General features: G+C 40.3%; 1 protein-coding gene across 1 annotated transcript; it reads left to right on the forward strand.

The window, feature by feature from the left end:
• The first annotated feature begins 934 nt into the window (after nt 1-934).
• Nucleotides 935-9,267, forward strand: LOC137280724 (oxalate:formate antiporter-like). The gene is made up of 9 exons (XM_067811946.1): nt 935-996; nt 1,181-1,307; nt 1,702-1,841; nt 2,779-2,898; nt 3,529-3,606; nt 4,396-4,525; nt 4,968-5,090; nt 8,046-8,145; nt 9,221-9,267. Exons 1-9 carry the CDS (start codon nt 935-937, stop codon nt 9,265-9,267), a joined length of 927 nt encoding a protein of 308 aa, XP_067668047.1.
• The last annotated feature ends 2,195 nt before the right edge of the window (nt 9,268-11,462 follow it).

Raw genomic sequence — 11,462 nt, forward strand, 5'->3', positions numbered from 1 at the left:
GACACACGACTGGAAATGCTGATGCAAACTCGTCATCGTGGGAAATCCAGGCAAACCAATGATACATAATTAGAGTGACAGAAAGAAAGAAAAAACAAAAACCCAAAGAAACAAACATACAAAAAAACAAAACAAAAAGAAACCACCAACAACAACAAAAACAAAACAAAACAACAACAACAAAACAAAACAAACCAAGCACAAGGAGGCAGGCCCGCCAGTCTTACCTGGCCAAAATTCGCCTATTCCTCTGTTTGATGTACATTCTTCCTACAATCCTACCAGGCTACGTTATACCTCTATTCGTTATACGTGCGTCCACCAACCCTACTAGGCTAAACTTCATGTATTGAATACTCTGTTCGCTGTACATTCTTCCACCAATGCTACCAGGCTAACGTTCGTGTATTCCTACGTTCGCGTTAAGTGCGTCCACAACCCTACAAGGCTAAAGTTCGTGCATCAATCTGTTCGCTGTATGTGCGTCCACGAATCCTACCAGCCTAAAGTTCCTACATTCCTCTGTTTGCAGTACGTGCGTCCACCAAGCTAAAGTTCATGCATTGAATGAGAGCGTTTCACACCGCACTCAGCAATATTCCAGCTATATGGCAGCTGTCTGTAAATAATCTAGTCTGTTCCAGACAATCCAGTGATTAACAGCATGAGCATTGACCAAAGCAAATAGGAACCGGTGACATGTGTCAGTCTGCCCGCTCGATCCCGTTAGTCCCTCTTACAAGTGTGGGTTACTGACGTCACGGGTTGACGTGCATACAACTGTTTGCACTCAAACAATTTCCAAACAACGGTTATCACGTTGTTTCTATCTGTATTTGTTTCAGCTGAGGGTTGGCTCCTGTGAAGAGCCACCTCCTCGTTGTTGGTGATGGGTAACTCTGATCGCTCTTATCCCGAGTTGATCCTGGACAGAATGTGCCCACAGGACCCCACTGCTGGTCGTAAGAGGCCACCACATTGGGAAATCTGTTTGCCGTAGGTTGCTGAGGGCAACTGGAGTCTGCAACAGCGTTCCTTTGCCTAACACACTACTTCAGCCCTTACTTCACCTGGACGGGTGGTTGAATGATTCCGGTTTAATCAATCGGCTGAACCCCAAGGCCCAAACAATTTCCTCATTCATTTATATATATTTTTTTTCTATCGGTATCTGTTTCAGCGGAGGGACCACGATCACCTACATCACTGTCCAGCGCTCCTTGCCCTTCGTGGTTCTGACGTATGGCCTCATGTTTGGTTTGGGAGTAGGGATATCATACGCTGTGCCGATGAGCTGTGCAATGAAGGTAATTAAAGGTGGTTATTTAAACAGCTTACATTTTGATAATGATTGTGTGGGAACGATCCGTTAAAACGTATTAAACTGGGTCCAGCAAATTGCCACCAAATTCCTGTTTTCAAGATAAGACATTGTCCTGACTTAATACATTCGTGAAACGACTCCCAAATTCTTTTCCTGGTGTAGGAGAGTTTTACATTTGCGTAAGGATACGCTTACATCATATGTCTCATCATAATTCCATTTAAAATATATATTGTATAATGAACTCTACATTGGTAGATATTTCTTAAGGCTGTGATTTTGGCTGTTAATATCTGTGGCCTGTGACAATTTTCTCTATTGACTTCTTACCTTAATGAACTTTTAAGTGTGCGACACTAACCATGTTCTATTTATAGTGGATCCCTGACAGAAAAGGGCTAGCCTGCGGACTGTGTGTGGCAGGATTCGGTGGTGGTGCTTTCATATTTGATTACGTTCAAACATGGTACATCAATCCTCAGAACGAGCCCCCTCCTTATTTTATCCACGGCCAGTAGTAAGTACTCATTGTGCCGCTTGTATCATATGTTGTTGCTGTTTATTTCACAAGACCAGTGTGCAAGTTGTTTAACCTGTGATTGTGGGTGTGTAAACACCATTCCAAGGGATCACCGGCATCATCTCGAGTTTTCCTCATACACACACTTGGTGAGAATGGAATTCTGTTCACAGCGGCATTAACTCAAAGCCACTCACTCACTCACTCTTTTCTTCCCACTTGCCCCCTTTCTCATAATAAGTTATTGTTAGTTACAAGGGATGGTAACTCGAAGTTCATATAAAAATACTTCATCTCACGTAATGCAGAGGTGTAACTCACTAACTCATTCCTGACATCCCAATTGACCCCCAGTCTCAAAATAAGTTATTGTTAGTTACAAGGGGTGGTAACTCGAAGTTCATATAAATCTCATTGAAGGCAGAAGTATATATCTTATTGTCACATTCAACAGAAAATGACACAAGGTGAATGTAATGGTAAGTAGTTGCTCCCCCTAGTTATATCCCTAAACCATTATGAAACGCGGTGTTATCCATCCCCAAAATCGCCAACTACTGTCAACAGCTTTGACAGCCAACTATGGCTGTAGCCTTGGTCCGGTTTAGTAAAGTCATATTTGGCAGTCGCGCAATTTGGAACCGGATCTAGGTCTTGAATATGCGTTTGTCGCCTGAAATCTCGTAGTAAACTGCGCCCTGCCTCGCATATCGCAAGTTGGCGTGCGCAAAGGGAACCGGGAACCAGCTTAGTGCCGGAAGTACCGTCTCGCGAGACTTACAGACCCTGTAGACAAAGTGGTGCTGTAGTACAGTACAGGGTAATTGACTGTGTATTGCATGTGTTAATATGTTTATCATAGAAACTGAAAATTATTTGAAGATATACGTTATTTGGTGTTTTTGCAGCGATGTGTTTTCAACTTGTATTGCAGCTATTTTACACAACGAGCTATTCTGAGCAAAGTCCCTCTCGTCTTCATCGTTCTGGGAGGGTGTTACTTCGGTCTTCAAGCATTAGGAATCCTGTTGCTAAGGGACCCGCCCAAGGTGAGGTGCCCTTCGACAACAACTCGCAAGGGTTCATCCAACTCAAGACAAAACTGGGTCCTAGCTACCAACAAAAAAAATCTATATGATATCCTACAGGCACATTTCTTCATAAGACATAACAATCTCAGACGTAGTGCTGGCAGGCTCTCAAAACACCATTACCATTTGCAAGTTTCGCCAGTATTTGAAATACATTCATATCCTTGCCCTCATAAAAATCAGTTCATACCATTCTTCACATACATGTATTTGTAACAATGTTTCAGGAATAGATAGTAAATTAATTAAAGCCAAATATTCGATATAAAGATTTTAATTTCATAAGATATACGTGAAAATGATTTAAAGAAAATAATGTTTTAGATGTTGTTTTTTTCCAACCTTTTAAAGACACTTAAAACACAGGTATGACTTAAGAATGCACATCGCCTGTGACGATCCGTGTTAGAATTTGTCTTCAGTGACGGTACATGTCATCGGTCCTCATCTGCGTAGATCACATGATGCTCATCACTGTATTGTCCGGTCCAGTTTAGATTGTTTGCACTGTACTTATATAGATGGAAGATACAAACAAACTGATGCATGCTGATGTAACATCTTCCCCCTCTATTTATTGGTCGGCAGAATAGGGTCGTGGACGTTCAGGAAGATGTGGACGAAGAAGAGACATCACTGACTTCTGAAGGGGAGCTTACTTCCAACACGAGGTCCAGTTACACATGGATGGACGTTCGAACGACTTGGGTTCTGTTATTTAATGTCATGTCTTGGCCTTCTGCCCATAGAGTCTGCAGAGCATTCATTATGATGCTTACCTCTGACACATCTCAGGCGAATCGTGTGGCCGTCGACGGAATACTTCGTGATAATGTTTCGATAAATTTAAAGTCACATTAGTGAGTGAGAGCGTTAATATTTAACGTCATATCGGTAATATGTCCGCCATATCGTGACGAGAGTGCTTTTGACGCTGAAATGGAAAATATGTATATTATAAAAAACCTAAGGACGAAAGACAGTAAAACAACTAGAATTTCACAATAACTACAATAAAAAGTTAAAACTAATAACACTATTTGCACAGTACGATATCAAACAGGTTATAGATATCTAAGAACAGAAGTTAGATCACATACGATGGACCATGGGGACTTACAGTACCTTTTCTACCTGCATGGTTCCTAGTTGGCTCTAAAACTTAACTATGCTACGCCTACTGAACTAGTTACATCTGCTGCACTTTTTAAATGAATTTCTCTGGTGAATGTTTACATTCAGTATTTCCATACACAATTTATTGTTTGTCAGATTCATAAACAGGTATAAGGCGGGTTGGTGGTTGTCTTGTCTAGTTCGTACAGCTTCTTTTTCATTAGGAAGTGTTGGAACAGTTCATTAGGAACAGTTTTTCAACGAACAAACACGCCTGATATAAGACACAAGATCTAATCTTTCCAATTACATCAAATCAAAGAGCTATTTTGTCATGATTGTAGCCACGGGCACGATGGACATGAGCAATACGTGTCTTGGAAACACAGTTGGAGGACGAAGGACTTTTGGCTGTTGTGGTTCACGCTGCTCTTCAACACCGTCGGGCTTGTGTTCTTTTCAACATTCTGGAAAGTACGTTAAGTTCCCGCCTCAGATGCAGTTGTGTGAGTCAGTCAGTGATTTCGGATTAACGCTGCTTTTAGCAATATCCCAGGGGACAACAGAAATGGGATTCACACAATGTACTCATGTGAGGAATCGAACCAGGGTCTTTGGAATGACAAAAGAACGCTCGAAGTACTAGGCTACCCCACGACCTCTTATTTGTCAAAACGCACGTATACCTGAATTTTTGAAACGAGGTTCTTGGGAGGACATGCTCAACTGTGCCCAATACGATCTTTATCAAGTATTGTGATAAGGCTATTACAAATAACATATAAAAGATTTCAAACATGTACCTAGAAATGACTTCAAGGTGGATTTAACAATATAAAACATTATGGTAGCGGCGTATTTGATCGTTACAGTGATGTATTTTAGGAACTTTCATATTTTGAAATGATCATTGCAGGCATACGGACAGACCTTCATCCATGATGATCACTTCCTGGCCGTTGTTGGAAGCTTTGCGTCCATATTCAATGCTGGAGGTAGAATCTGGTGGGGGTATTTTGGCGACAAACTGTCCTTTAAGGTATGAAAGTTTTTAACAAAGACGTTTTCTGAGACATCCACTTTATTTAAGAGATCCATCTTTCATGCATAGGTGGACGGAGACTCAAGGAAAGAAATAACCCATTCCAGTTAAACAGATAAGGTGAAGACCCGTGAAGGTCCCGAGGTAGAATAGGCCTTCAGCAACCCATGCTTGCCATCAAAGGCGACTATGCTTGTCGTAAGAGGCGACTAACGGGATCGGGTGGTCAGGCTCTCTGACTTGGTTGACACACGTCATCGGTTCCCAATTGCCCAGATCGATGCTCATGTTGGTGATCACTGGATTGTCTGGTCCACACTCGGTTATTTACAGACCGCCGCCATATTTTTGCCTCAGCGAAACTGATGTTTTGAGAAAATTTGATCCTGTTTATTTCCATATGCTTTTTCCAAACTGGACAGTCTTTCGAAAAAGCCGAATGACTTCCTTGACAGTTGGCACATTTTTTATAGTTACTATCACAATCTTCTGTTACATGTGTATTCTCAGCACAGTGAGCACACGTAACAGACAATGTGCAGTTAGAAACGCCATGTCCGTATTTCTGGCACTTAAAGCAGCGGAGAGGATTTGGAATGTATACATCAACATTCAGATTGCAGTAACCTGCCTTGATTGACTTAGGAGGATTTGGAGCCGAAAATGAGAAGAGGTAAGTGCTTGTTTGAACAGTCTCATTATTTCTTCGTGTTGTAAACCTTTTGACACACGTTACTCCTTGGTCCTTCAACTCAGAAACTATATCAAGCTCAGTCATATCTGAAAGGAGGTGGTCACGGTCTCGGACAATGCCCTTGCTACTGTTCAATGTTCTGTGAGCTGAAACCAGAACAGGTACTCCAATAAACACATCAATTGATAACAAGTTTGTCGCTTGTTGTTTCCTGTTACACTCAATCAACAGTGAACCATTTCTCAAGCGCCTGATGTTTTTTACTTCTCCTGCTATCCCAGAGATTCCTTTAGAAATGGCAAAGGGATTGAGTTTGATAGGAGTCTTATCAAGAGTCTGAATAACTATAAACCGTGGCCAATAATCAACAGATACAGACGGCCGTTCCTGATCATCATTTACAAGTGGACGTTTTGTTTTTTTGGTAGGGGTTTGGTATTCCATGGTTGAGATTGAATGGTTCACCACCCGAGCTCCCCACCCACCACGGAGTGTCATAAAGACAGTGCTCATCACAAGCGGGTCTCCGACTTGTAGCACCAGGGATACCCGGATGGTATACTCCAGTAGAAAAAATAAATCATTCTACCAGATTGGCCCATGAGCCACCGCCTTCTGGGTATAGGACTCTAGGCAAAATACAAAAGAGAAATAATGTCAAATTCAAATAAATATATTTAAGCCAAGTCATCTCACAAAACTTTTTCTGAAGTGTCCGAAATTGTGTATCAAAAATGCATACACAGGGCTTGGCATGACCAGCCGATTGGTTGAACCGGGCCCATTCAACCACCCGTCTAGGTGAAGTTAGGGCCGAAGTGGTGTGTTGAGCATAAGGAACACTGGTCCTGCTCCCATGCCCTCAACCACCAGGATCCCCTCCTCCACCGACACAGGGCCGCAACCCACGGCACACGGGTTGGTGGACCAAATATCCCCCCGGGTCCACTACGGGGGTGTCGGCGAACTCTTGGCGTTACCCAGCACCCACCACGAGGAGGCGGCTCGCCACGGGTGCCTCTCAGGTTTGTACCACAAGTTCCGTGGAGACTGCATGACAACACATTACCCACAATACCAATGGATATCAGACCAAAAACGGTATCTGGGTGAGTGAGAGAGTGAGTCGACACTGCAAGACGATATATTACACACAATACCAAAGGGTATCAGACCAGAAGCGATCTGGCCCAAGCCTCATGTGTTTACTAATTTGTCAAAACCGATGAGAACTGGCATTGGTCTGATAAACCACGAATACAAGTGGGATGGAAATACTGAGAAGATTTCAATCGTTTTCAGAGGGTGTGTCCTCTGCATTTCTCCTTTTATGGACAGATACATATACTCCTCACAAAAAATGAGCGATAAGTATTTCTTTATCAATCTCAACAGCGTTTTCGCCGGCATGTTACTGAAAGGTAAATATTCAAAGAATACATAACCTTTAGTGACTGTCAAACTGATTTACCTGCTAAATTGGATAATATCAACCGAACACAATTACCCCCAGAAACATCATGGAAAATGTGTGGCATGAATGTGCTCCACTTACCACACTCTATGCAGCACATTTTGCACGATTGGCGACGACGCAACTGTCAGAAGTCATCAACATCAAAAGATTAGCTCCACAGATGAATAGAGACCAAGGGGTTTACCTACCCAATGCCTGGGAAATCAATTAGACACGAGGCTTCACCAATCATCAGCTATCCACCGTTACAGCATCATCCCACCCTTAGTATCTCAGCTTTTGTAATTGTTAGTCTATCACCCCCACCATTGTACACCTATCAATACACTGGCTTCTCCTGATTAATCCGTTGTAACAACAGCATACCAGCTTTTGTATATTTTAATCCTCTTTTTTTCATCTGCTACGTTTCAATTGTATATACATGCTTAAAACACCTCTCTGGCTTCATGTAAATTACCGGTATATATATTCTGTTTAACTGTTAGTTAGCATCCACATGACGAAGGGGCAAGGAATAGCCCAGAAACGTTGTGAAAACAATAAAGAAGAAGTTGACATCCATAACATTTTGTCGTATATTTTGCACTTCTATTTCACGGGTACATGTTTTTGATGATTTGTAAGTCTATTATTCCTCAGTACCATGTTATTTCATTGCATAAATCATAAGGACATACCTTAACTTTTCTATTGCAGCGTTCCAATAAATGAAAATGTCATGAGACTAAAACCTTGTGTTCCTTAACTCTTTGTTTGGAGTATATTTCATACTTTGCAGGTGGCCATGTCCTTGATCATTGCCGTAATTGCTCCCTACATGCAGGACTTCATTGCGTGGTATGGGCTCTTCCTCCTGGCGACTGGTTGTTCCTTCACCAGTACGTATGGTTGAATATAAACCTTACCGGACAAGCCTCTTGGACCGTCCAAAGTTCTATCACCGCCTCGACTAAATATACACCGGTGCATTAATTAAGCATCACCCTATTTTGAAGATAAGATGTGATGCTACAGAAAACTTAAGGATGACATTGTGATGGGACTGCAGTTTTACCAGAATAACTATAGTAATTGTAGTTTCGTCACCTGCTGAAGCTACCCAATTAAATTAAGTTTTAACCCAAAATAACAATTATACTATATACCAAGATGATATTTACACGTTGAGTAAGCTTTTATTATGCATCAGAAAAAACCCGAATGTAAAAGATTCAGACCTTTTTCCTACAATTGAGATTAAGAAAATTGAAAAAGGCCACATTATTAAGATATAGGTATAAATCTTTTATGATTTTGAGTTTACTTATTGAATAAACAATTATCCTTGTCGGATAGTGACAATTACAAGTAAAATCTGCTTGTTTTGTTTGTAAAACAGCTTTTGCAGTATTTTAAATGTTATCTGTTTTAGTTTGACAGTAGCTTTTCCTAAATTTAGTTTACAAGCATTCATCCACTCGCCTTAATAACCAGTTTATAGGCCACATGACAATTGATTATTACTTTTACTTTTCAAAATCAGGTAACCTGTTTTAAGACAGAAAAACACCCGTTTTAAATATGGACAATATCCTAACTAAAGTACATGGTCATTTCAGTGATGTTTTCATTATATAAACGTTCACTGCTTGTTCTGTCAAATTATAAAGGTTATTTTTCGGAAAGAGTTTAGAATTTCATTTCAGAGATAATTGATTGGTAAAAAGACAGGGTGGTGCTTATTTTGTACACGGATGTATACATGGTTATTCATATTTACATTGTACTGCAATGACTGGTGTTTGCTCGAGTATGCAACTGCTTGTTCCTGATATTGTCATCAACAATTTACATTACTGATTATTATGTGCAAGAGGTGTAATCCCAAATATAACACGTGTTACATGAAGAATGTAGCTGTTGTGTCAAAATATGAGCAATTACTAAGTACACGTTGTTTCTCTCCTGTTCTAGGTTTCCTATTGACATTAGCGTTAAAGCAGCAGCGACCGTTCAACTGAGAAACGGGAGATACGCCCATCTGAAACCAGGTCATTGATCTGTATTTATGTCTAATGATACGGTATATAACTGGTGTTATGTCTCAGTCACGCTCTGGACTGTCTGTGTGTTGATTGTTATGTTTTTCTGTGTCACGGCCAAGTTCCGCTAAACCCTAAATGAATATTAGCAAAGGTACACTTGTTCATGTAATGACAAATAAGGATTTGCATTTAAAGTCAATTTTAAAAAAGCCAAAAGAATAAAATGGGGCATTAATCAAACGGGTTATTTCAGATACACAGTGTAATATGAGATATCTGTCTGTCATGTAGTGTCGTCAAATACGCGGCATTTCATCAAACACACGAAACATTCCCTACTGGATCCAATAATAAAGACACTAATGAATTCTTTATTTTTTATCAATTCGAGTAAAGGTGTTCCAAATTAAAGCAGCGGCTGGTATGTGTGATGTGACCTGTTTTGCTGTATTACCATTCCTACAGTCCATGATATGTTCATATGTTATTGAAAAATATATTACATGGACATATTCCGTGAATATTTCAATTTAAAATAAGTGCCTTGTATTAATCATTTATTGTGTGAATAGTGTATTCATTTGTTCATTGGACTGCTTCCGGTACATTTGAGAAGCCACAGAGCTATTGGTGTCTGTAAGGGAAGCATGTTTATTATTATGTATTTCTCATTGCCCGACTAACCCTTCTAATTTTATTACCGAGCCCTCGAAACAAAAATCATTCCATCCGACTCAAACCCAAAACCTACCGTTTCGTCACATGAAATGTTTCTCTTTTCATCAGTCGCTGCCACAAAGCCAAGGAAGGCGTCAAATTGTAATAAGAATTACAACAAATGAGAATCAAGAACATTATTCAGACAATTGTGTCCTTATTGATTTTTATATATTGATTTTAAAAAAAAAAAAAATTTCTCCTCGACCGACCAACCCACGTTGAGACTTTGGTGGCTATGTGTATCGACCCCAGCCTTGAGGGTAGAACCTTGCACCGATGTTTACATAATGTCTAAATGTAATATAACCATACTTGGTGCGTTGTCATAATAATGTATTGAGCGTCCAATCCAACATTTGTTTCCTTGATGGTATGTGAAATTATCCGTACAGGATTATGACACGGATTTTACAAACCAGCAGGAACACACGCAAAGACACACAACGAAATGATCGAAAACATGTGTTATTGATCTTCCGACTTCAACTCAAAGTTATTGCGCTGATACCTCATGCAGGATTTGCGCGACAGACTTCCCTTGAAAAACCATATACATGTGTGGTCACGTGTTGTACAGTACTCCGCAAAATATGGTGCTACTATCGCGTTACGTATGAAGACAATAACATGCAAAGAAGTTATATGAGCTTTCTCGTCGTGTTGGAGATGTAATTAGTGCCCCCTGGAACAAATGAGAGCTTTCTTCAAACTCCCTCTTTATTATAAGATGTAAATTATTTCGTTCTCGGAAATGAATCATGTGTTGTAACAGCATTGCTAAAGCAGAAATGGTGGCTCCCTTTCTCCCTACCAGTGCAAGTGCATTCAGTCTATTTCCAGTATCCCAAAGGCGTCGACAGAGCGATAGTCACAAGCAAGGACAAAATCCAAATGATGTCATTCATTCGGAGGCATTGTTGACGCTCCTGCACAAACCTTCGAGAACGAGACACTTTGGCATACTCTTCGTCATTAAAAGAGCAACTTTAGCAACTTTATGTGTAGGTCTTGATATGTACTGCCCATCAAAAGTATAGACTCACCTAAAACACGTACTACACTTACAAATTTTGTTTAAAAATTGCCAATTCACTCTGATTCATCAATTGTGACACTCGTGACAATATTCTTGTCAACACTGCGAATTTGTTTCACAATATATCAGTTCATGTGGAAACAGTATCAGTAAACAGTATAAGTGCCCGGTTCAACCAATCGGCTGGTCATGAAGCCCTGTGCATGGATATTTGATGCGTCGTTAGAATGCATTGAGCGTCCAATCCAACGTTTGTTTCCTTGACAAATATATATGCAGGAGTCGATTGCACAGTTATGACTATTTCATATTTCATGAGCAGATATTTGTTTCAGTAGCATTACAGCTGAATGATGTTATTTGTAAACAAATCGAGTGTGAACCATAAAATCAAATGATTGCTCTGCGATAACAA

The sequence above is a fragment of the Haliotis asinina genome, chromosome 4 (genome assembly GCF_037392515.1).
Source record: "Haliotis asinina isolate JCU_RB_2024 chromosome 4, JCU_Hal_asi_v2, whole genome shotgun sequence".
Taxonomy (NCBI): Eukaryota; Metazoa; Mollusca; class Gastropoda; order Lepetellida; family Haliotidae; genus Haliotis; species Haliotis asinina.

Excerpts from the sequence above, each read along its gene's own strand:
- LOC137280724 (XM_067811946.1), top strand. The coding sequence starts at position 935 with ATGTGCCCACAGGACCCCACTGCTGGTCGTAAGAGGCCACCACATTGG. Across the intron at positions 1,842-2,778 it reads TATTTTATCCACGGCCAGTA|CTATTTTACACAACGAGCTA; the intron begins GTAAGTACTCAT and ends CTTGTATTGCAG. Across the intron at positions 5,091-8,045 it reads GCGACAAACTGTCCTTTAAG|GTGGCCATGTCCTTGATCAT; the intron begins GTATGAAAGTTT and ends CATACTTTGCAG.